Raw genomic sequence first — 26,273 nt, 5'->3', positions numbered from 1 at the left:
GTGTTGTACTTTTCCTTATGCAGTCATGTTAAAAATCTATTAAAGTTTTTTAATTAAAAAAATTCTTTTTGTAAGATAACTAAGTAGCGATCTCAAACTGAGAATAGAGGATGCTGTTGGCATTAGGATTCCTGACTCAGACACCAAAACGTATGAAAAGACAATTAGTTTTTATTAAGAAGTACAGAAGAGACACTTTCAGAATGGTCTGAATTTAAGGTATAGAATAATTTCTAGTTCTTTGATTTTTTTTTTCATGCTATCTATGAATTTTGAAGGTGGTTCCCACTGTATGCTTAAAACGACTAATAGAAATATCTGTGACAATGGTTTTTTCCATCTCTAGTGAATATCAAGAGGGAAAGTATAGATTCAATCAATCCATTAGATTCTTTTAAAAATAGAAAGGGTGGGTGAATAACAGCCTTTTACCCAAAAATTCTTTTACTTCATCGAAAAATTGAATCATACAGCTTTTTTCTTTTCTTTCTTTCTTTCTTTTTTTTTGTTGGTTTTTCGAGACAGGGTTTCTCTGTGGTTTTGGAGCCTGTCCTGGAACTAGCTCTTGTAGACCAGGCTGGTCTCAAACTCACAGAGATCCGCCTGCCTCTGCCTCCTGAGTGCTGGGATTAAAGGCGTGCGCCACCACCGCCCGGCGAATCATACAGCTTGTATTTAATTGGGTACGGTTTTATTAGTTATGCATAATGTTTGTGAGATTTATGTTGTTATAATAACATGATAGATTTATATAATGTTAAGTCCCCCCCCCCCCCAGCATCCTCTACTACTTACTTATTCTTTGTATTGAGAAATAGCAGTCAGTTGTTGGAATTAAAATGCCATATGAACATTGGACTCCTAAAAATTGGTTAAGCTGGTAGATTTTATTATATTTTATATAGAGATTTTATTATATATGTATATATATTTTACCACAAATAAAGCTAGTACCTTTCCAGCTATTTTCTGTAATACAGAGATCCATGCTCTACTTTGTTGAAGCCAGCCTTGGCCTTAGTCTCCTAATTCTCCTGCCTCTTCCTCACTTTCCCTCCTGTTGTCCTCCATTCTTCCTTTTTTCAAATCACACTATTAAAAAACTTTTTGGTAACAAGTGTTCTTTTATGTTAATTTTACAGCTTTTTCTTTAAATATTTTAGCTCAGCCACCAACTCTTGAGTTTACAGTTTTCTTGCTCATTTAAATTCTTGCCTTTCCATTTGTGATTTCAGTATCCGGTAAATACACAGCGGTAATTTTGTTATTATCTTTAATTCCTCATTCCCATTGACCCATTTTTCTTCCTCTTCCCTTTTGCTTTTTGGAGACAGGGTCTCACCTTATCCTAAGCTGGTATAGAACACACTTTATAGCCCAAACTGACCTCAAAACTTGCAACGGGCTGATGGGAGTTCTTCATCAGCCTCCCAAGTGTTAAGATGGTAGAGGGAGAAGGCCTGGTTCTGCTTTGGTTAGGCATTCAACTCTCTTTCTCTCCCCTCCCCTGTAAAGGATAGCTTGTATTTATTCTTTGATAGTTTGATACATGTAAATATCTTGAACATGTGTACCCCAGTTTGTATTCTACTCCCAGGAATCCCTTTTCTTTCCCACATGCTCAACACTGCCAATACCCCCTTTTTGTGATCTCTTTTTGTCCTATTTCCCACTCAGTCAAGTTAGTGCTACTAGCTGTGGAATACTAACTGGTCTTGCTGACTTGATCTTATGTGGGTGGATCATAACTGTAGTGAGTCCATGGATGGAATGACCATTTCATATTCCCTTCCTGTCCTCTGGCTCTTATATTCTTAAGCCCTTCTGTGATATTCTGTCAGCTGGGGGAGGGATGGGTGGGGTGGTATTGTTGATACAGGTGTCCCATTTAGTTAGGCCTGAGAACTCAGTGGAGACTTATTCTTAGCACTTTGACCAGTTGTAGGCCTGGGCAGAGAGAAGTTTCTATGGTTAGGATTGAAGACAGGCCTAATCTATGGATCTGAGCATAAATATTTAGAAGGCAATTTGACAACTTGTTTAGCAGAAGAACAGTAGTAGTAGCCGGGCGGTGGTAGCACTACAAGAGCTAGTTCCAGGACAGGAACCAAAAGCTACAGAGAAACCCTGTCTCGAAAAATGAAAAAAAAAAAAAAAAGAACAGTAGTAGTAGGATTCCTGTCTAGGGCCTATGACCTCTCAAGCCTTGGACTTTAGGCCAGATTTACAGTATGGGGCCCAAATCTTTTTCTGTGTAATTAAATCCAAAGTAATTGATCACCCCCATAACTTTCATGCCATTATTATACATACCATTGGGCTCATCTGATTTCATTGCTGTACTCTTAACATTGCCTTAATTGACTTCTCACATCACTAAAACGTCTAATCTCTCATAAAATCAATTATTTTATCTGGTTTGGCTATACCAACCAGCAAAAGTACCCTGATCTCTTGCCTGTGCTTCTGTCTGAGTTTGAACTACTCTTATACTGTCTCATTTAGGTTTTGTGTCGTTTTTAGTCTTACATTTCTGTTGGATGATCTTCCTAGAGTGGTCTGAATTTTCATATTCTACTTAGATCCCCCCGCCCCCAGGGGTTTCTCTGTATCTCTGGCTGTCCTGGAACTCACTCTGTAGACCAAATTGGCTTCGAACTCACAGAGATCTGCTTGGCTCTGCTTAGAATTCTTCAATGGCTTCTTGTTACTTAGAAAACAAAACAAAGAAATGACATAGTATACCTGGCCCTTGATACTCAGTTTATTTTAAATTAGGTTTTGTCTCATATTATGGCAATTTGCATATTCTTTGACTCTGTAGAAAATGCACTAAGCAGTGCACTGAACATTTGTCTGAAGGACTTCTCTGTGAAGCTTCCCTAGGTATTGAAGCTATTTTCAGACACCTGGTTTTGGTACAGATTATATTTTGTCACAGTGTGGTATCGGTGCATATTTGTGCCTGCTTATTACTATACTGTGAACCACACGAGTCTTTTTACTTAAATAGAAAGTATACTAAAGAACAACAAAGAAGCTGGACGGTGGTGTACACCTTTAATTCCAGCACTCGGGAGGCAGAGGCAGGCAGATCTCTGAGTTTGAGGCCAGTCTGGTCTACAAGAGCTAGTTCCAGAGTAAGCTCCAAAACTACAGAGAACCCTGTCTCGAAAACCAGAAAAAGAGAAATATAAAAATTAATTTGTTGAGTTAATAATTTATAAAAATGAAGTAAAAGTATCCTAGTAGCCAAGGGGTTTGGATTTGAACATTAAATCTAAATTTCTAGTGTTATAATTAGAAAATTTTAGCATGTATAATTATTGATATTTTTAGAGTAAAAACTTCATTGATGTCTTTATTTGATAGAATTTCGTTGGAAAGCCTCATAAAACATAGTAGATAGTTAAAAATCAAATGCAAAATTGCATGTGTAGGCCAGGCGATAGTGGCGCACGCCTTTAATCCCAGCACTCGGGAGGCAGAGGCAGGCGGATCTCTGTGAGTTCAAGACCAGCCAGGACAAGAGCTGGTGCCAGGACAGGCTCCAAAGCTACAGAGAAACCCTGTCTCGAAAAACCAAAAAAAAAAAAATTGCATGTGTATTATGACTATAGTTCTATTTCAAAATGCTTAATTAGGTTTGTGGGTGTAGATCTGTTTTAGAGTACTTGCCTAGCATGTGAATTTGATTTACAGAACTCAGTCACTGAGTAGATAAGCACAGACTGATAGCAGTTATTTTGGAACTTTAGTGATTTTGATAGTATTTGTATACTATGTGGTATTTTATGATTTCAATTGTATGCACCTTATTCAGATAGTTGGATTAAAAAAAAATAGACATCCTCAATTAAAACTCTGATGTAACAGTACTCACAGTTTTCTGAGGAAGTTTTTCCAGACAGGAACTATTTAATTGCCAGTTAAAAGTTGCTGTGGTAGTGATATACAGGTGACCAGCAGCAGATAGTTACTTCAAAATTGACTCATAACTATTATTTCCTATGTATTAATTACAAATTCTCTGTTTTGAATATAGTCTTTGTTTGTTTTAAGGTATCAGTTTTTGGAAGAAGCGTTTCAAAATCAGAAAGGTGCAATTGAAAATCTGTTGGCTAAGCTTCTTGAAAAGAAGAATTACGTTCATTTTGCAGCTACACAAGTGCAAAATAGGTAAGTTTGTTGCATAAAAAAACAATTTTGCTTTAAGGATTATTAAGGAAGACTACATCTACATTAGATTTATTTTCCTACTACATTAAACATTCATAGAGATGTAATTTTTAATAGACCGTAATAAAATTTGAGCTTGATGTATTTGTTAATTAAAGTTTGTCAAAAACATTTAAAATTTTTAAGGATACATCTTTGAATTTTTATAATTAATAAGACTTCAGTGTACATGAGCTTTGAACTTGGAAAATAAGTTAGTATGGAGAGAACTGAATTATAAAATTAAAGGTAGAAATTGTATGGAAGATGTAAAGAGAATATTGATAATGGACAAAGGCTTTAGTGGGTAAGAATTTTTGATGTGGAAGCATGAGGACCTAATAGCCCAGCACCCATATAGAAAGCTAAGTATGGGTTGGCTGTACACCCACCATAAGCCCAGAGCAGTGAAAGGTAGAAGAGACAGGAGGATGACTGGGCCTTGCTGCCCACCAGCCTAGCTCCAGGTGCAGTGACATCATTTCAAGGAAATGAGGAGAACAGATACAGAGCAGGGCATCCAGCATCTTCTCTGGACTGTACCCTGTGCTCTCACCCACACATAATGTATGCAGGCGCAGCACAACTAACTTACATAAAATATAACAAAATAACCCACAGTAGTGAGAAGATTTATTTCCCCACCAAACATTCCAAACCACTTACTTTACTAGTAGTATTACAAGGTAAATCTATAATACAGATTTTTGTCATCCTAAGCACCCAGCTGCTGTTATTTTTATCATTGGCGTGACCATCATCCTTATTATTTTATAATTATTCTATTTAGGCACATTTATTTATTTTTTGTGCTTAATTTTTTAAAACTTTTTACTTTTTCTTTGTGTCTTTTACATCATGTATCTCAATTCCATTCATTTCCCCATCCTTTTGTTTCCACCCTCCGCCCTTTCATCCTTTCCCTAAAATAAAAGAAAATTTAAGAGGAAAAAAAAAAGAAGGAAAAATCAATCTCATGGAAGTAGTGTGACATGGTAAATTCTTTATCTACATATCTTTACTTGCAAGTGTTGATTGTCAAGAGGCTTTAGTATTGTTTGAGGCCTCTGGTTTCTGCTACACTGTTGATGCTGGGCTCTAACTGGGACTTCTTGAATATCCAGTTGTTGTCCTGTGTTATGGAGATCCTGCAGCTTTGGACATGCAGGACTGGCTTAGGTATATTTATAAACAAACTCGATTATTTATAGGGATAGTGGTAATAAGTTCTAAAGAGGGCAAATTAGGTTAGGACCCTTGTCACTGGAAAAGCACATACTTGGTACTGGATGGAACACTTTAAACCTAGAAATTCCTGAGAGTATGAATTAGATTGTAGTTAATTGAGTAGACTCAATGATCTTGAAACTTTGTCTTGAATATTGAAACCACTAGTTAGTTCATGATGGTAAAATGACACATAATAAGACATACAAAGTATTAAATATTTGAGTGAATAAAATTAATGGTTTATGATTGAAATTTTCATCTTCAGTGAGACCAAAAGAAAATAAAAGGCAAGGCTGGAAAGATGGCTCAGCAGTTGAGTACTCACTGCCCTTCCAGAGGATTCAGTATTGGTACTAGACTCCTTGAGTCTGGCTTGTATGGTTTCTGGATCTGAACTTCAGTCTTTAATTTTGCAGCGAGTTCTGTTAATCAATTTTTCTCCAACTCAGCTCCATATTATTTTAAAATTTTATTCAATGTTTTTCCATTTGCAAAGTACTTTTTAAAAATATCTGTATGTGTGTTTGCTTGTTTATCTGTAAATGCAGCAGTGCGTACCCACAGATTCCAGAATAAGGGATTAGAACCTCTGGAACTGGAGTTACAAATGGTTATGAGTACTGAAAATGGTACTGAAAATGAACCTAAGACCTCTGCAAGAGCAGCAAGTGCTTTTAACCACAAAGTCATCTCCAGCCCACATTATTTTAAAATTTTATTTTATTTTTTATATGTGTGAATGTTTTGCCTGTGTGTATATCTGTATCACTGCATACCTGGAGGTAGAAGATTCCAGAGGGTGTTATATCCCTTCAAACTGGTGGTGCAAACGGTTGTGAGTTGCCACATGGGTTCTGGGAATCAACCTTGGAACCTCTGAAAAAGTTGCAAATCTCTGAGCCAGCTCTCCAGCTCCTTCCACCCCCAGTAGTTTATAATGGATACGTTTTAAAGTACAGTAAGTCTGAGACTTGTTTGTTTTGTTTTATGTTGGAGGTATGAATATAATACTATCCATGGGGTGTGTTTGTTGTGTGGGTGTGTGTGCATGCGTGCGCACACTTAGTATTTGGGGGGTAGCATTTCAAGACTGGCTTTCTCTGTGTAATAGTACTGGCTGTTCTGGAACTCACATTGTTGACCAGGCTGGTCTCAAACTCACGAAGGTCTGCCTGCCTCTGCCCCCCAAGTGCTGGGATTAAAGGTATGTGCCACTACCTCTCAGCAGTAACTTTTTATTTTTTATTTATTGTTTTCCATTTACTTTAGTAAGTACAGAATTCAATAAAAGTTGCAAATAAGTATCTAAACAAGCAGTGATACATAGACAAAGGAGGAAAAATTGTATTAAATTGATGAGAATGTGTGAAAAATTGTAATGTATTTGGCTGCTGAAAGAGTGTATACATTAGTAGAATACATAAAAGATAAAGACTAGATATTATGGTTGGGTAGTGATATTTTACTTTTATTAATGAGATGACTTCTCATTTTATAAATATGAAAGCAATCTAACATTTTATATTCGTTGCCAGAACTTTAATATGTGTAATTGTAATAGGTAGATATATTTATTTATGAAATATGTAGGAGCTATTTTTAAAAATGGATTGTTTTATAATCTTTGGGGATAAAACACATTCTTAGCAATAAAACAGACCCTGGGTCACTGCTAACGGGTGTACTCCCTACCCACAATGATTTAATGTTTTACTCTCTGAGGTATTAAGCCAGTTTGAGAGGAAATTATGAGACAATCTTAACTAGAACCCATTTTTGAAGTGATAAACCTTAAAATGAAAATAGATGCTGCTTTTAAGTGAAATTTCCACCGTTTCAAAAGGTTGTAACTAATCATTGTGATATTCTTTTGTATTTTGTTTTCAGAAAGCATCTTAGGTGGAATTTTCAAATATGATTAGACAATATATGTAGCAAATTTGATTGACAGTCAGTAGTGCTAGGTATTTGTATCATATTCATGCCATAGTATTTGATATTTTACAGATAAATAAACTGGCCTTCATAATCTTAATTTAAATCACTAAATATTGAATTTATTCTTTGTGTGACTTTGAATCTAATTAAATGGTTAGGTCTGCTACAACATAAGTTGTGTGTAGTCGGAAGCTACTTGTTTGTTTCCTGCTGCCCAAACCTGAAGTAATCACACAGAATCAGTGTTAATTAAAACACTGCCTGGCCTATTTAGGCATATTACTGGCTAACTCTTATATAGGTTCGTGGTTTACTGGTAAGGTTCCATCTGGTGTCTCTCTCCTTCAGTGGCTACATGGCTCTTCTTTGATTCCACCTACTCTCTCCTCTATCTGTTTGGAATTCCCACTTTGTCCTATTCTGCACTGCAATAAGCCCAAAGCAGCTTCTTTATAATGGTATTCACAACATACAGAGGGGAATTCCACATCACCTGTGCATGCTGACAAATATTTAACTTTAATTGCTTGGAAAAAGTGCCTAGTTGAATGATTCAGACACAAGTTGTGTTGATAACCTAATGATGCATTTTTCTTATTCAGGATCAAAGAAGTAAATGAGACTAATAAACGAGTAGAACAAGAAATTAAAGTGGCCATTTTCACCCTTATCAATGAAATTAATAAGAAAGGAAAATCTCTCTTACAGCAGCTAGAGGTATGGTTAAAGCAAAAGTAAAACAAAAACTACTTCTCTTGCTCTTCCGCTGTTCTCAATGTTTATTCAAACCTCTTTTAAATGGGTGGGGGTGTTCTTCCTTGCAGCATTTTTCTGAGAATCCAGGATTACTACCATGGGATAGAGAACTAGCTTTTTACAATTACTTTGTTGTTAATTTTAATAACACTTTGATTTTTGTTTTTTGGCCGACTTGGAAATCACTATGTTAGTCTTGAACCTATAGAGCTTAGCTCTGTCTCCCGAGTACTGGGATGGGAGTTATGTACTGCCATGCCTGACAAAAAACATTTTTTTCTTTTTTCAAGCCATGTAACTAGATAATTGTGATATTGTCTTAGGAAAGAATTATTACTAAAGCATGATGTAAATGAAGACAAAGCAAGCCCTTTGAATTTCTTTTCTTCCTTTATAGCAAGAAGCCTCAATTTAACTTCTTTATATGAATGAAGTTGGGCTTATGTTTGAGCCATGTATGTATTTCTGTAATTTGCCAAAAATGTTTCATAGTTTGAAATACATAAACCTTAAACTTAGTTACTAATTTTATAGTATTAGGTCTCTGTGTTTCATATTTTGTGATTAATATGTAGTAATCCAAATGAAGTTTTTTGTGTTTCGGTTTTTTTCTAGACAGGGTTACTTAGTGTAGGCCTGGCTGACCTGGAACTCAGAGAGTTCTACTTACCTCTGCCTCTCAAGTGTTGAGATTAAAGGCATATGTCACTACTGTCTGGTCCCAGATAAAGTTTTAATCTAAATCTTTACTACCCAACGTTGATGTGTTCTCAGAAAATTTCAAATGTGAATTTTTATTTATTTTTTTTCTCTTTTTTTAGGCTGGGTTTCTCTGTGTGGTCTTGGCTGTCCTAGAACTAATTCTGTAGACCAGGCTGGTCTTAAACTCACAGAAATCCTCCCGCCTCTGCTTCCCAAATTCTGGGATTAAAGGCGTGTGCCATCACTGCCCGTCCAAATGTGAATGTTATAGAAGTTGAGGTGTTTTTTTGTTTGTTTGTTTTTGTTTTGTTTAAAAAACTAATTAGATTATCCTTAGATGGTTGTTTCTATTTCATTTATCCATAGAACCTTTTAAAGGTATGAGAGACAGGTAGTTATATGCAAATGAAAGAAATCTTGTGAACAAGATATTTGATTTTTTATTTTATTTTTTTTTTTTTTGGTTTTTCGAGACAGGGTTTCTCTGTGGCTTTGGAGCCTGTCCTGGAACTAGCTCTGTAGACCAGGCTGGTCTCGAACTCACAGAGATCCGCCTGCCTCTGCCTCCCGAGTGCTGGGATTAAAGGCGTGCGCCACCATCGCCCGGCGAACAAGATATTTGAATTTTGTGTTTTAAATACATTTTGCATTGAAAATTAGTAGTGATGTTAAAAATCTTGAACATATCGCTAAAGTTTGGAGTGTCTTTCCTATTGTACTTGTATTCAGTGTGTTTAAACTCTAATATATTTTTTTTCTTTAGGATAACCGTATGAATCTAAAGCAGTTAGTATTAACTACTTTTAATATATTTCATGTATTATAAATACATTTCATACATTTAAAAGTGATCATTGTAAATCTGTTTCAAGAGCTTCAGAATTTAAAAATGCATATTAAAATTAAGGTGTATAAAAGAATATTTTTGAGACAGGGTTTCTCTGTGTAGCTGTGGCTGTCCTGTAACTTGCTCTATAGATGAGAATGGCCTCGAATTTAGAGATCAGCCTGCCTCTGCCTCCCGAATACTAGATTAAAGGTGTGCAGCTTTATTGCCTGGCAGAGTTGATGATTTCTAGTGAGGCTGCAAATCAACATTCTGTCTATTGAACACTTCCATTTATTTATATATAAACTTGTTTCCTTTTGAAAAATAGTGTTTAGTAAATTAAGTTATATAATTTGGGGAGAGAAAATGTTTAAGAAAGAAGTGGATAGGTTCTTTTTGGCAAGATGTATAGGACATTGCCACACCTCCTTGGGTAGTGATTCATTTTGGGCAGTTTATTCCTCCTGCAGCATTTTCCTGACACTAGTTTTTGTTTGAACTTTGTTATACCAATTTGCGTAATTTTACCCTTAGACCTTTGGAATTTATCATTCTCCCCTTTGTTTGAGAAAAATTTTAACCTTCTCAAGTTATAACAGTAGGTGGCACTAGTAACTCACATTTTCTTTAACCTAGAAAGTATAGTTAAGATTGTATAAAATGACTCTTCAAAGTCAACTCAGACTGTATTGAATTAACCTAAAAACAGGAAGACACTGTATTTGATGAAAGAAAAACCATTAACTACTGCTGATGTCCTGAATGGAATGGATTAACTTAGAGCAGGAATATTTGGTCCCACTTTTGTTTGTTACTTTCCTTCCTATTGTTCATAGACTCACCAAATAGTTCTAGGCTTCCTTTGTACCATTTCTTGAAGGAAATATAGGTATTTATGTATGTGACTTTTTAAATTCTTCAGTGAAACTCTTGTTCTATTTTAGAATGTTACAAAAGAAAGACAAATGAAGCTACTCCAGCAGCAGAATGATATCACAGGCCTTTCCCGGCAGGTGAAGCATGTCATGAACTTCACAAACTGGGCCATTGCAAGTGGCAGCAGCACGGCGCTACTGTATAGCAAACGGCTGGTGAGACACATAGTATCTGTATTTTTACTTAATGGACCTATTATTTACAAGTGTAGAATGTTTATATTGTAAAAACAAAAACATGTTTAAAGTATTAATATGCATTTTGGCTATTGTAACCATCTGTATATAAGGATAGAGTAGCTGAGCTTGGTGACTTAACTAATTTGAGCCGGCACTTGGGAAGTTGAGGCCAGAGAATTGTGAGTTCAAGGCTAACCTTAACTACATTTAATTTTAAGACTAATGTGATTTTTTTTTCCTTGAAGATTACTTTTCAGTTACGTCATATTTTGAAAGCACGATGTGATCCTGTTCCTGCTGCCAATGGAGCAATTCGTTTCCATTGTGATCCTACCTTCTGGGCCAAAAATGTAGTCAATTTAGGTGAGAAATCATCTCTTGGATATGGTTTGGGCTATTAAGTTGAGAAGAGAAACCATTTAAGCAAATTGTCTATGTTTTTAAACTTTAAAATGTGAGTGACATAAGGAATGTAATGTGTTGGAAACTGTTTAATTGCAGGCTGGTTTTTGCTTTTCGTGCTTGGGGTTTGAACCCTGGCCTCTTGCACACTGAGCATGCTCTCTACTCTTCAGTCCTTGTAGGGTGTGGTCCCTTTGTAGTCTTTCCTTTTCAAAATTCACATTGATTGTTTCATATAGAGATGATTATTGTCCGATAATTCTTATATTAGTTTATGTCAAGTGGTGCAGTGGAGGAGGAACTTGAGGACACTGTGGTGTTTATAGTCACATTCCAAAGAGTATTTGACGAGGAACTCTTTTCACTTGGTAAAAATATAAACTTTGCTTTTATTGCTCCATATTGTTGGTCTAAAGACCATGGGTGAAAGTTGTGTGGGTAGATGATAAAAACAAGAAACAAAACAAACTTGAGAGTGAAAAAGCCAAGCAAGTAGTGCAGATTGTAATTTTAGCTGTTTAGGAAATGGAGGCACAAGGATCACTTGAGCCTAGGAGTTTGAAGCCAGTGTAGGTGACACAGTGTAAGATACTATCTCTTAAAGAAAAGTAAAATGAAACAAAATGACTCAAAATGAAATCTGCCATCTGTTGGAATATTCTCAGTTTCAAAATAATGATGTCCTTGAGATATGAATTGCACTATTTAAAGTTAGGCATCTTTGGGTAAACGAAAGAAAGCGGACTCTCAGTTTTGCCTTCAGTGCTGTACCACAAAATCACTCTTGTAAGTGTGTGTGTGGTGTTCTTCATTTTCAAAAAGTGTAAAAGTCATTGACTGTTAGCAGAGTTCTTTGTGGCCTGCCAACAGCCACCTTAAATCATACCTTTTGAGAACTTATCTCTATTCTCAGAAAGCAACAACTGTATAAAAAGGGAGGGAAATGACTGAATGTATAAATGCTTCAAAGCATTCAGGATTTCCATAGAAAATTATTTGTTAGCAGGTTATTCTTTTGCTCTTAACAATGGCAATTGGAAAGTAAATGGGAAGATGGGGCGATGGCTCAGTGGCTAAAGGCACTGGCTGCCCTTTCAGAGGACACAAATTTGATTCCCAGCATCCACATGGCTGTTCACAACTGTTTGTAACTCCAGTTCCAAGGGTTCTGATACCCTCTTTTGATCTCTTCAGGCACCCAGGCATATACAGTAGTTGGTTCACAGACATATATGCAGCCAAAACACTCGTACACATTTGATCACACTCGTACACATAGAATCAGTATAGCAACCATCATGAGTATCCTGGAGTCTTTGATGGAAGAATTGATTCACACCTACTGGATCCTTCCTCTAATGATGTCTCTTTCAGTCTCCGGCCAGCTAGCTTGGGTTATGCAGCAGCAAAGACACTGTGCCTTAAGCTAACTGGAAAGGTGAGGACTAATATCCAAAGCTTGTCCTCTGACCTCCACCAGCCCAAAACTATGCACACACAAAACATGCACATGTATACACATGTCATGCGCACATAGGTGTAAGAACAGATAGTCTATTTTAAATAATGAGCTTATTTGGGGGAGGGTTCAAGGGGCTTTGGAATCTATTTAATTTTTAATTACCGTCTTCAGCCCTAGTGCTCATTTATGCTTTGCTATTGGATGCTCTGAGGTGCTAATTGTTAGGAGGAGGAAAAGATAGTGATTCATCTTTAAAGTGGACAGTTTAGTTGATTATTTGTAAATCCTTCTTATGTTTTTAAACCCTCAGGTAATCTAGTAATAGAGAGTAAGCCAGCTCCTGGTTATACTCCTAATGTTGTAGTTGGGCAAGTTCCTCCAGGTACAAACCACATTAGTAAAACCCCAGGACAGATTAACTTAGCACAGCTTCGACTCCAGCACATGCAGCAACAAGTGTATGCACAAAAACATCAACAGTTACAACAGATGAGAATGCAGCAACCGCCAGCTCCTGTACCAACAACAACAGCAACAACACAACAGCATCCTCGGCAAACAGCCCCACAGATGTTACAACAACAGGTAAGCATTGTGTCCCTCCAATATTGATAGAAATTAGAAAAAAAAACCATACGCCTATACTTCATTCTGTGTATATGAATTACACATTCAGAGTTATTAGATGGAGTTCAAAATTTAGAGATGTGGGGAAAGTTTGAGGAATATAGGTATTACGTAAGAACAGAGGAAGTAGTGACATTTTTGCCCCTCCATACCACGTTACCCCCCCCCCCCCATACAAATAAAATCAACAGCCAAAGAATCAGATTGTTTCTAAGATCTGTTGCATTCTTTAGGCATTTGCTCAAATTTTTCTTGTTGTTGGTCTTTTGTTTGTGTACTTTTTCACAATCAAGTGTTATCTCCATGCTGAGATGAATTGATGTTAACCCGCCCACCCACCCTCTCTTTCTTTTTCTTTCCCTCTCTCCCAGAAACGATAGATAGAGAAAATTTGGAGTGACCAATTTTTTTATAGTTATTACCAGACCTATAAATTATTGGGGCTAGAAAAAAAGAGCTTATTCTATTGCTTTATACTATTTTGTTATAATTGAATTACTTTAACATTTTATGATTCAAAAACAGATTTGTAGAAATATATGAACTGGATGTGGTGGCACATGCCCTTAATCCCTGTACCTGGGAAGTTAAGGCCAGCCTGGTCTATAGAGTGAGTTCCAGACAGCCAGAGCGACACAGAGAAACCCTGTCTTGAAAAAGAAACAAACAAAAACTAAAGTGGAAAATATGAATTGCAATTTTTACTTTTTATAGCCTCCAAGATTGATCAGTGTGCAAACAATGCAAAGAGGCAACATGAACTGTGGAGCATTTCAAGCCCATCAAATGAGACTGGCTCAGAATGCTGCCAGAATACCAGGGATACCAAGGCACAGCGGCCCTCAGTATTCCATGATGCAGCCTCACCTCCAAAGACAAGTATGCCTAGAGTTACATTTGTAAGAATCATACAATTTTAAAACTAAAAGACATTATTTTTCATAATTAGTTGTTGGTGTGGGTCTTTGATATTTCCGACAATTTGTTTTATATCTGCTTGTCTCAGAAAAATATACGTGCACAGGAAAATTTGTTTCTTTAAGCCCATTATACTATGAATTAAGGTAGTCTTGTGTAACTAAACTCATCTATAGAGTGAAAAAGAAGGAACTTTTGACTTATCCTTTAGTTCCAAATGATAATTCTGAAAATCAAGGTTAGAGCTTTAATTTTCTCATATTTTATTGTGCTTTTTAACATTACATTTTAATACTGATATCAAAGAAATGTTTAAGTTTAAGGCTAGTTGTATGTATGTATGTAGATGTGTTTATATACTTTTTTTCTGCAGAGTATAGATATGCTTAATCTTAAAAATTATTGTGGTTTAGGATCTAGCTCAGTTGTAGAATGCTTGAAGCCCCAGGCTTGGTCTCTATTACTGTCAAGAGAACAATAATAAAGTAAATTAAGCCAGATTTAGTAACTATGACTGTAATCCTAGTGCTAGAGAGGTAGAGGTAGAAGGATCGTAAATTCAAAGTTACCCTTAGCTTCATGGAGATTTCAAGGCCAGCCTATGCTACATTAGCCCTTCTCTTAAAAGGCCAACTTTCTTAGATAGAGATGGAGAAATGGCATAGTGGTTAGAGGCACTTTCTGTTCTTACATAGGACTTATGTGTGGTTTTTAGGACTCACCTGGCAGCACAAAACCATCTATAACTCCAGTTCCCGGAGATATAGCAGCGCCTTATGTCAATGCACACATGTGTTGCACAGAAACTCATGGAGGTATCACACAAGCACGTAGATAGATGAATAAAATTTTTAAATGAAATAAAATATGAAAAATAAAGCGATTTAGAGGCAAAATTATAACCCTTAAATTACATAATTATGTAAACTCAGCATGAACTATGATTATAAAATGAAGTGTTTTAAACAGTATTTCAAGTTAAAAATATATTCTTTTTTTTTTTCAAAAAAAAAAAAAAACAGTGCTTTCTCAAAACATGAACATGCTGTGGCTGAGTATGGTAATGCACACCTGTAATCTCAGAACTCAGGAGATAGAGTAGATGTAGCGGGAGTTGGAAGCCAGGCTGGTCTATAGAGATCTTGTCTCAAAAATTAAACAAACATGCTGTAGAGGCTCTTAGAATCACCGGTTAATATAAAAGTGCAATGGTGATGTTACTATAACAGATTTTGAGCCATAACCAACGAGGCTCAAATTTGGGGAATAGGGAGTTTGTCAATGGCTCAGGCTATGAACCCTTCCTTTAAGTTCATAGCACTCGCATGGCAGCATCCTCTCTTACGTACATGGAGTGTGTTTGCATTCAGCTAGACATGCACACATACACAGAAACTAATACTCCTTAAGTAGAATCAAATAATTTCCAAATCAAAGAAAGACTAGGATAAACTTCTAAGTTTGCTTGTTTAGTCTACATGTTAAACACTTAAAGCAATGATTCTGTAGCTCTTTACCAAAATTACACCCAGAAAGATTTCTGAAAAATGTTTGATTACCTTATATTTAAAATTTTTATATATTTGTAACTAGTGGTGAAAATCTTCTAGGATATTGTAAATATTGACTTGAAAGCCAAAAGTGGGATGTAAGATGGCTCAGATAGACAGTGAGAAAGTGGGACTTAGAGATGGTTCAGTGGTTAGAACAAAGGCTGCCCTTCTAGATTCGATTTCCAGTGCTTGCTTGATGACTCATAACCATCTGCAACTCCAGGTTCAGGGGATATGAATACTTCCGGACACAGTGCATGTGGTGCACAGATGTACCTGTTAGGAAAACATTCATATACATAAAAATAAATTTTTAAAAAAGATAAAGTTATTTTTAACAAAAATTATTGGTTAAATCGAGTGATAGCAAAGGCTTTTCCTAAGATTTAAATTCTTTCTGTTGAAAAGTTATCATTGTATTATTTGTACACAGTTATGGAAACAAAATAGGTTTATGTGGTTTAAGACAGATGAGGCTAGAGAGATGGTTCAGCAGTTAAGAGCAATTCTACTCTTGCAGAGGACCTGGCTTTGGTTCCCAGTGTCCACTTGGTGTTCAAACTGTCTTTAACTCCCTTTCCAAGGTATCTGATGGCCTCTACTGACCTCTCTGGGCACTGCACACGTGTGGTGCACACATATACATGTAGATGCTCATATACATAAAAAAGAATACTAATCAAATGATGTAAAAAATTTTAAAGTATATATTTTTTAAGTGTAGTCTTGTAACCTCCTTTTCAGTTATATGCTTTTTACTATTATTTATTGTTAAAATAAGAATAATTGATTCTTACTGTGTTTTGTTTTTATGCAATGCTCAAGAAAATTGATAAAGATTAATGTAATTGGAGAGTAGAAATTTTATTACAAAAATATTTTCTCACTTTTTTGAATGTTTTCTAATGGAGTTTTTCACAGTTGTGTTTCATTAGTCGGGTTTATTGGCTCTTCATTTTTGATGATTTGCAGTATCAGCCCCTTTGATACCCAAGTCCTTTTTCAGTTGTGCCTTTGTTTAACTTTGTAATTTGGTTTTAGCTTTTCCCCCCCATATTTTTCAGCAGTATGCCATATTACTTTGTCAAGTGAGAGGACAGTTGTGAAAAGACCATTCATGACACAGTCTTAGGCAAATACGTTTTTAAAATAATACTAGGAAGACTGAAGATGCTGGTTTCCTTGTAACTATTGATATACTCGTGTACCCCTTAGTTCTTGGGGTACTTTTAAATATTGTGAGTACCAAGGTTTAACATTTGAAAGGGTACCAAGAATCAGACCATTAGGTTTTAGAGTTTTCCCTTCAGAAGTCACTGTCAGCATTTTTATTTTTTTAATATTTGATTGATTTAATTTTGTATGTTTAGTGATTTCCCAAAGACCTGCACATATATTAACTTAAATAATCCTCATAGCAGCCCAGTCTATGAAACCATTAAGGGATCATTTATCTATATATCACAATTACTGAGATTGTGTGACTGTTTAAAACTTCATAGTATTAGAACTAGGAATCAGTGTCATAATTTCTTTCTTAAATTCATTCTTTCTACCATATTGTTAAATTTGTAGTTTTTTTTTATTAGATAGACGACTAACGGATCACAGAATAGTGCCTTTAGAACTGTGCCTTCCATGGCTGACTATTTGTAAACTTGGTGCCTTCTACATCTTTATATCCTTGTTCTGAAGATCATATCAGTAGGCTGACAAGTTGACAATTAGTTGCAAATCTGTTTACCCTAGATAGTACATAAAAAGGAAAGATTAGTTCAAACTCTTCTCTTGTATAAGTTTGAGAGGCTCCATTTCTTTGTCAATTGCAGATACTTTTAGTTTGGAAAGGATACACTAAAGATAGTTATATTGTTCTAAGGTATGGTTCAGAGATGGCAAGAGCACATAATTATAATACCTTCTTTCTTAAACAGCACTCAAACCCAGGGCATGCTGGACCCTTTCCTGTTGTATCAGCACACAACCCAATCAACCCAACAAGCCCTACTACAGCAACTATGGCAAATGCAAATCGAGGTCCCACCAGCCCATCTGTTACAGCAATAGAACTAATTCCCTCAGTCACCAATCCAGAAAACCTTCCATCATTGCCAGATATTCCACCTATACAGGTTTGTATTTAAGTTAAACAAATTGTTTAAAATCTCATACTAATTGAAAAAGATATATATTTCAGAATTTTTTTAGTTTCAGGACCAATAATTTACTTGAACGAACCTTGTGAAAAGTAAAGGACACATTTTTAAAGTTTAAAGTTCCTGTGTTGAAACTGGTATTCCTCCATGTTTTAAAGTTAGAAGAGTCTATTTAAACAAGTACAGTAATGGTTGTCCACTCCTTAAAACCAGTTGAGCAGAGAGTGGCTTGTGTTGAAAGGTTTAGATATCAGGCACTTTGGGGGACATAGTAAAAGAGAAGAAATAATGAAGAAAAGGAGAAGATGAATCATAAAGTGCTGAGGTTTCTCATTTCTTCAGCTTTTATAAATAAAATATTTGAGGATTATACTATTTTCCCCCTACTTGTATGACTTTTGTTTGGGGGTCACCAGGGCGTCAAGGAGCAGTGAAGCTGCTGAAATAGGACTGTGAAACAGGTTCTTACTGTGTATTCCTGGCTGGCCTCAAAGTCACTGAGATCATCTGCTTCTGACTTCTGAGCCAGGATTGAAGGCATGAGCCTCCATTGTCTGGCTGTGTTAGAGTTTTAAATGATGCTTTTTATAACTTCAAAGTTATTTGAAAACCACTGGCTTCTTGTGATTCTGTCAGTCTACTACTGACATTATTTCTTGATATTTGAAGAGATTGGGGTCTCCCGACCAAGGAAACAGTAACCGGATTGGTACTGTAGGGATTAGACTATATAATAGAATGTAATTAAATTTTTGGAATGTAAGTTAAAAGGTTACATTTGTAAGTTATCTTATAGTTAACAAAATGCTTTCTTGGGCAATTTGTGAATTTTGATGCTTGAAATCATCTGGAATATGTAAAGTTGATATTTATAATGAAATAATGGTGAGTGACTTTTCTATGTATGTAGTTGGTAAAAATGTTAGAAATTTTTAAAGATTTATTTATTTATTATACATACAGTGTTCTGACTGCACACCAGAAGATGGCACCAGATCTTATTATAGATGGTTGGGGAGCCACCATGTGGTTGCTGGGAATTGAACTCAGATCCTCTGGAAGAGCAGCAGCCAGTGCTCTTAACCTCTGAGCCATCTCTCCAGCCCCCCAAAATGTTAGAATTTGATTCAAACTCTTGATTATAAATTTAGACTCTCTTCATTATTCATAGCGACACCAAGAAAGTAGTAGACCTGAAAAGTTAGTTTGTCATTGTTTCAAGTATTGTTCAGCTGTCACCTGTGGTTTTAGGTTTCAAAACTGTAGCATTGGCATCATTATCTGTTTCCTTCTTTTCTTGCTCCTAGAAGCTACTGATAGTTCTTCTGTTTCTGTTATGCACATTTTTTGAAGATAAAATTTGTGGGCTTTTATGTCTTTCATTTCTTTATACCTTTTATTTCTTTCACTTAGTGTAATGTTTACCAAGTCTATAGAATAACAATTTGTTCTTAGGGTTGAATAATACTGTGTTGTGTAGAATGTTGTTTCTCTTTTCTTCTTTTGAAGATAAGGTCTTTAAATGTAGAACAGTATGGCCTGGAATCCACTATGTATCACATGCTAATCTCAGTCTGACTTTTCATTTCACTCTCTCACATGGTAGGTTTATAGGCATGTATCCCGTGTCTCTTCCTTGCTTTGGATCTTTCACAGTGTGTTCATGCAGTAGATGATGGATATTTTGGTTTCTACTGTTTGCTTCTAAGGACATACTAGTACTGTGGGCTTTTGTCTATAACAGTGGTTCTCTTCCTAATGCTGTGACCCATTCATTAGTAGAGTTCCTCATGTTGTAGTGACTCCCACCATAAAATTATTTTTGTTGCTACTTTGTCACTAATTTTTCTACTATTATGAATTATAATGTAAATACCTTTTATGAAGGCTATCTAATATGACCTTGTGAAAGGGTCATTTGACCCCCAAAAGGGGTTGTGATTCACAGATTGAGAACCACTGGTCTATAAGCTTGTGTATGTGTGTGTGTGTGTGTGTGTGTAAGTTATTTCTTTAATATAAAATAAAAATAACTTCAATAGGGCAAAACAAATGGACAGGAAGAAAAAAGGAGCCAAATGAACACATATAGATATGGATGCAGAAATCCCATAGAGATACAAATTTGGAAGCCATAATATATAAACAAAAGACAAGTAAGCTTTTATTTTGTTTGTTTTTTTTAAGCCAAGACAAAAAAACAAAAACCTCCAAAAAATACCATGTTTTTTTGTTGTTGTTGTTGTTTTTACCAGATTTTGTTTTGTGTTGGCCACCTGCTGATGAGCATGGTACTTCCCTGCAGCATTCAATTTATGCAGCTGTGCCATCATAACACGGAAAGCAAACATTTTTAAGAGTAAACTTTGTGTTGGGGCATGTGGCTTGGTGGTATAGTGCTTATCTGTATCGTGTATAAGAAACCAACCTACCTACCTTCCTTCATTTATTTTGAAAGACAGATTCTCAGTTTATAGTCCTGGCTACCCTAGAGTTCACCATATGGACTAAGGTGGCCTCCCAACTCAGAGACCCACTTGCCTCTGCCTCCCAAGTGTCAGAATTAAAGCCGTGCGTCACTATGCCAGGTTGTGAAGTCTTCTTATAACTGCAAGGACTATAACAACCAGAAAAGTATAGTAAATACACCCATCAATAGTAGTCATTATTTTCATTTTTAAGTTTTATGTGCTGTATGTAATTATGCTTTTTTTTTTTACATAATTTTTCATAGGGCAGGTTTCCTTGCATCACCAACATTACTGAGTGCTGAATGAGTAATGGCTTTGTTGTGAATGGCATTATTAAGCAACAGGGATTTAGAAGAATCGTTTAACACAAAGTATAGTCGTGCATTCCAAAAGACTGATTTTGTCTGGCAGTCACAATAATAATATTCCAAGAAATTATGTAATGGAGCTGAAATTAGGCCAAATTAGGAATTTGCATAGAGAAATCCAACATTGACATTAATCAAAGTAAATGAATATTGCAAATAATAAGTTTAATAAGAAATACAGAGATAAACTCTCAGACTTAACTATTTTGCACAATCCAGAAAATAGCTGATTTGTACTTGAATATGTTAATGTAATGTGTGGTTTGGTTGTCAGCATAATGATTTTGTTTTAGATGTTAAAATACTATTAGCAATGGCTTGAAAAAGTGCTCACTACTGGGAGATAATAAAATATTGAAGAGATAGATGATATGAAATTGGTTGGGAATTACTACCATTAGCCTTTTTCCTAAGATGTTATAATTTGACAATTAGATAGCCAGAAAGAAATGAGGTGAGGGGTACTCGAGAGATGGCTCAGAGGTTAAGAGCACTGGCTGCTCTTCCAGAGGTTCTGAGTTCAATTCTCAGCAACCGCATGATGGCTCACAACCATCTGTAATGAGATCTGATGCCCTCTTCTGGCCTGCAGACATATATACAGACAGAACACTGCATACATAATAAACAAACAAACAAACAAATAAATCTTTTTAAAAAAAAAATGAGGTGAGACCTTAAAAAAAATTCAGTTATTAGCTGGAGAGATGGCTCAGAGGTTAAGAATGCTGGCTGTTCTTCCAGAGGTTCTGAGTTCAATTCCCAGCAACCACATGGCGGCTCATGACCATCTATAATAAGAACTGGTGCCCTCTTCTATTGTGCATGCATGTATACGGGTAGAACACTGTATATATAAAAAATAAATAAATTTTAAAAAATAAGTTATTGTGGGGTGTGTACATCATTATATATACCCACATGAGGAATAACTTCATGATTTGAACATGCCTAAAAAAACTATATCCTTATTACATGGTAAGACCTTTGAGATCAAAGATTGTTTCTCTTTGATCTTTAGACAGCCAGAACCTAGAGCCCAATATGTGACAAGTTCCCAAATATTTGAAGGAAATGCAGCTATAGTTTAAGTGATCCATGTTTCCAGGAATATGTTGCTTTTGGACCTCAGTATACTGAAATCCTCACCTTGAACCTAATTAAAACTATTTTACCAGTCAGAAGGAAAATATTACAATCTGCCAATGCGCCTACTGTATTAATCAATCAAGCACATACACTATTACTGTAAGTGGAACATTAAAATATGAAGCATTCTGCTATTCATTTACAACTTCCTATCACCTTCTCATGAAAGCAGACTGCATTTTCCGACCACCAGGAGGCTCAGCAGGCAGAAGCCCTTGTTTACAAGTCTAACATCTGCATTAATCCCTAGAAACCTTGCAAGGTTGACTGAAGAGAACGTGACTCTGCAGACTGCTCCTATGGCTTCCACACGCCTGTGTGCAGCTCAAAGGATCAACACTTGCTTGTAATACAGCAGGCGGTGTAGGAAAGATCTACTTGCCTCTGCCTCCTAAGTGCTGGGATTAAAGGTGTGTGCCACCACACCCAACCAACCATTCTTTAATTTCTTAAATGGTTGAGTCTAATTGAATTTGCCTTTTAAGTTTACTAGGAAAATTAAATAATTTATGTAAGTTGGTGGCTGTAATGTATATATTTAATAAATATTAGTTATAATTAGCTTGCCTCCACTATAATTTTTATAAGTAAAAAAAAATCTTTAGGGGAAGAACCAAGAGATTTTTATATTTAAAAGGAAACATAATATTTACTTGACAGATATGTTAAGCACTTACTTGAGGAACACTGGAGGCGAGAGGCTTCTTGGCAGAGAGTATACATATTTAAAATCCTAATCATGATTGTTTCTTAAAGAGGAAAGCACAGAGTAAATCTAGTAAGGAGTTAAACTTCCTTGAAACCTGTAGGGTGAGTAGGAATTAGGAAAGCAGTGATTGGCAATAAACTACATGAGGTAAAATTAACAGAATTTAAAAACTCAATGAGGTAGAAAAGATCTTTTGTACAGCAAAAATAAGGCCAGTGAGGAAACGAAAAGGAGACAGGGATGGCATGAAAGCAGTCTAGAGAAAGTAGGAAGGGGTGCCTGGACTTCTGTGAGCTTCATAAAGGGTTTCTAATTTGATCATGTGTTCAACAAGGTCCTTGTGCTTGGGCTACGTGGTAGGTGAGGAGGGATGAGAAGAATATTCTAACGGATCCTTCCTTCCTTCCTTCCTTCCTTCCTTCCTTCCTTCCTTCCTTCCTTCCTTCCTTCCTTCCTTCCTTCCTTCCTTCCTTCCTTCCTTCCTTCCTTCCTTCCTTCCTTCCTTCCTTCCTTCCCTTTTTTTTTAGTTCAGAAGGTCTCTGTAGACTCTATAAAAGAAACTGTTTTAGATTGGTTTTTTTAGTTAATCAGAAAAAAATGAAACTACCCCCTTTTTCTTGTCAGTTCCTATAGCTTTCTTGCTTTTAAAACTACAGGATTCTTTATTTTGTTGGTCACGGCATATATGTCATGTGCATATGTACATATATACATGCAGGCAGAACATCCGTAAACAAACAAATCTTAAAATTTAAATTAAAAACATAACACATAACAGTCTGTTCACTTAAATCAATTCTAGTCACTATGGAAATGATGACTGAAACATTACATATTGACTATAGTGTTGGTGAGAAAGTAGAGGAATTAGGTTCCTCACATACCATTGGTGGAAAAAAGAGTTCAGCAGTTTCAGGACAAGTCAAATATATGTATCTACCACTGGACAAACTCACTTTTTTGATCAATTGTTTGTACATTTGATGATGCTGGAGATTGCTGTAAAACTTAGTTCACTTTTAGGGAGAAAAGAGAACAGGCACTAAGTGCACAGTTTTTTCTTAAGCCAGAAATAGATTTGTATAAGAAATAATTTGGCCTTTGTCTGGGGAACAGATTGAATTGTGGGAATAAATAGAATCAAGCAAGATTGACAATTAATAGTGTGGATTTTCATATAGTTTCCGCAGTGTCTTTTTACTTGTGTAAAAATTTCCTCACTGAATCATCACATTCTGTAGGATAGATGACTTATTTTAGGATCAGGAAACTGATGCTCTTCTTTTGGAGAACTGTCCCAAAATTGCAATGGTTTATCCTCTAACTTTATCCTACTGCCTCTTAAGTATGAAATGAGTTCAGATTTCCTGCTTTTTCTTTCTTTTGTATACAGTGATGCACCTTGCTCAGGCTGGATGCTGATGTAAAAACTGGTCAGTGCTTTAAGTTGGGTTTTGACATGTATTTCTCCTTGTATGAATGATTCTGATGGGACACTAAAGAAGGGGAGAATTAGGACAAGGGTCCTCCAGCAACTTTGAGAAAAGAAGGTGAACTGTTAGTATGTCAGAACTTTTTTTTTTCCGAGACAGGGTTTTTCTGTAGCTTTGGAGCCTGTCCTGGAACTAGCTCTTGTAGACCAGGCTGGTCTCAAACTCACAGAGATCCGCCTGCCTCTGCCTCCCGAGTGCTGGGATTAAAGGCGTGCGCCACCACCGCCGGTCCTGTCAGAACTATTTTTGTAGTTAGACAGGGCTTAATGGATTATTAAGTTTGTCTTTGCAGCTGGGTATCTGTTGTATAGTATAAATTACAGTTTCAGTAACATAAACTTCATACTGTGTTTGTTCTCAGGAGAGCCTAAGGAAGCAGCAGTTAGGTTGAACTTGATATTGCATAATCTGTTTTATTAAAGTACAAACAGTGACATTAATTTATTCATCCTCAGTTTAATCAAAGCAAATTTATTTTTATCTCTTTTTAGTTGGAAGATGCTGGCTCAAGTAGTTTAGATAATCTACTGAGTAGATATATCTCAGGCAGTCATCTACCCCCACAGCCTACAAGTACCATGAATCCTTCCCCAGGACCCTCTGCTTTATCACCCGGATCTTCAGGTAAAACAAACAGGGATATTGCTTCATTGCTCTTAACACCTTCAGGTAGGGGTGGAGGAGTGAAGGCTGCCTCCTGGTATCTGTATTTAGCTAAAAACAGCAACAAAAGGGAGGTGTGTGTGTGGAGATACATCATATGTATATACACTTTACACACATGATGTGGTACAGAGGATGGAAAAGAAATCCTCTTAAGGAATTGGCTCTCCTGATTATGTTTCTGTGCATTGGCAAGCCCAAAATCTGCAGGGCACTTTCGCAAGCTAGAGACTCAGGGAGGAGTTACTTTACAGTCTAGTGTACAGTGTAAAACTCAGAAGTGGACTGAAAGGAAGGAATAGTTCCAACTTTTCAAGGGCTTCAACTGGTTAAATGAGGATCACTTGGATTATGATGGATAATTTGCTTTTCTCAAGGTTTGTTGACTTTTCTTCGTTCGTTTTTCAAATGCGCATGCATATATGGTGGGTTTTATTTCATTTTGATGGTTTTTTTTTGCTTTTTGTTTTGCAAGACAGGGTTTCCTTGTGTAATAGTCCTAGCTGTCCTGGGACTCGCTCTTGTAGACCAGGCTGACCTCAAACTCATAGAGATCTGCCTGTCTCTGCCTCCCCAGTGCTTGGGATTAAAGGTATACACCACTACTCCCTGGCTGAGGTAAAGATTTTTACATAAGGTATAATAACATTTTTTTGAATTATATCGTTGAGTTTTAGTGAGATTTTTTTTCAGGATGTTGAAAAGGGATGAGTGCCTGATTGGTGTGTGTGTCACTGCAGTGTCAGCGCTCAGACGGAGGCAGTGGACAGCTGAGGATGTAAGGCCAGTCTGGGCTATAGAATGAAACACTGTCTCAAATTTTTAAGAGTAAAGGACTATATATAGTCTATTTTGTGATGTGAAGAAATGATAACTTTCTCAATCTACTACTTCTTGCTTTTGGGCAATACTTATAAGATACTGAGGTGAGTCTGGATTCAGCTGGAAGAAGCTGGTCGGTGTCTGCTAATCATATTTGCCCTCTCTGACTTTACAGCTGTCTGTGATTTACAAGAGTCTCTGAGTCAGACTGTATTGTTTGAATGTTCTGATCCTCAATCTGACTTTTGTTTTTTAGGCTTACCCAATTCTCACACACCCGTGAGACCTCCTAGTACATCTAGCACCGGCAGTCGAGGCAGGTGAGGTTTTTTGTTGTTGTTGTTGTTTTTATGGTGTTATGTTACTTAAAACTTTTTTCTTAAGAAAAATTTCAGATGTAGTTAATAAAAGTAAACTCATTTTTATATACTAAGTTTCAACAGTCAGTACATTTATTATACCCAGTCTTCTTTTCTTTGTACTCTTTTTCCATTCCCTTTTCTGGTTTATTTGAAACAAAACTCAGAAATTATGTCATTTTACTTGTGGACTATTCAGTATTGTTTAGGTCCAGTTGATTAAGTTACCAATTTATCCACATAAATGCTTTATTTAAAGCAAGTATTTCTTTGAACCACATTTAAATAAATCCTATACACTGTCATCAACAGATTGGTTTGTATAAGTGATCA

General features: G+C 36.2%; 1 protein-coding gene across 2 annotated transcripts in view; it reads left to right on the top strand.

Moving 5' to 3' along the window:
• Positions 1 to 26,273, top strand: part of Trim33 (tripartite motif containing 33) — an 85,812-nt gene that overhangs the window by 43,267 nt on the left and 16,272 nt on the right. For both annotated transcript variants that reach the window (XM_075981756.1, XM_075981755.1), the window contains exons 5-13: positions 4,063 to 4,179; positions 7,989 to 8,103; positions 10,618 to 10,764; positions 11,034 to 11,151; positions 12,963 to 13,237; positions 13,994 to 14,158; positions 17,685 to 17,882; positions 24,588 to 24,720; positions 25,838 to 25,901. In XM_075981756.1, the coding sequence (XP_075837871.1) occupies positions 4,063 to 4,179; positions 7,989 to 8,103; positions 10,618 to 10,764; positions 11,034 to 11,151; positions 12,963 to 13,237; positions 13,994 to 14,158; positions 17,685 to 17,882; positions 24,588 to 24,720; positions 25,838 to 25,901 (1,332 nt within the window). The remainder of the gene's footprint in view (positions 1 to 4,062; positions 4,180 to 7,988; positions 8,104 to 10,617; positions 10,765 to 11,033; positions 11,152 to 12,962; positions 13,238 to 13,993; positions 14,159 to 17,684; positions 17,883 to 24,587; positions 24,721 to 25,837; positions 25,902 to 26,273) is intronic.

This window comes from Microtus pennsylvanicus, chromosome 7 (assembly GCF_037038515.1).
Source record: "Microtus pennsylvanicus isolate mMicPen1 chromosome 7, mMicPen1.hap1, whole genome shotgun sequence".
NCBI lineage: Eukaryota > Metazoa > Chordata > Mammalia > Rodentia > Cricetidae > Microtus > Microtus pennsylvanicus.
Note: the sequence above shows the minus strand (reverse complement) of the source record. Positions and strands in the feature narration are given on the sequence as shown.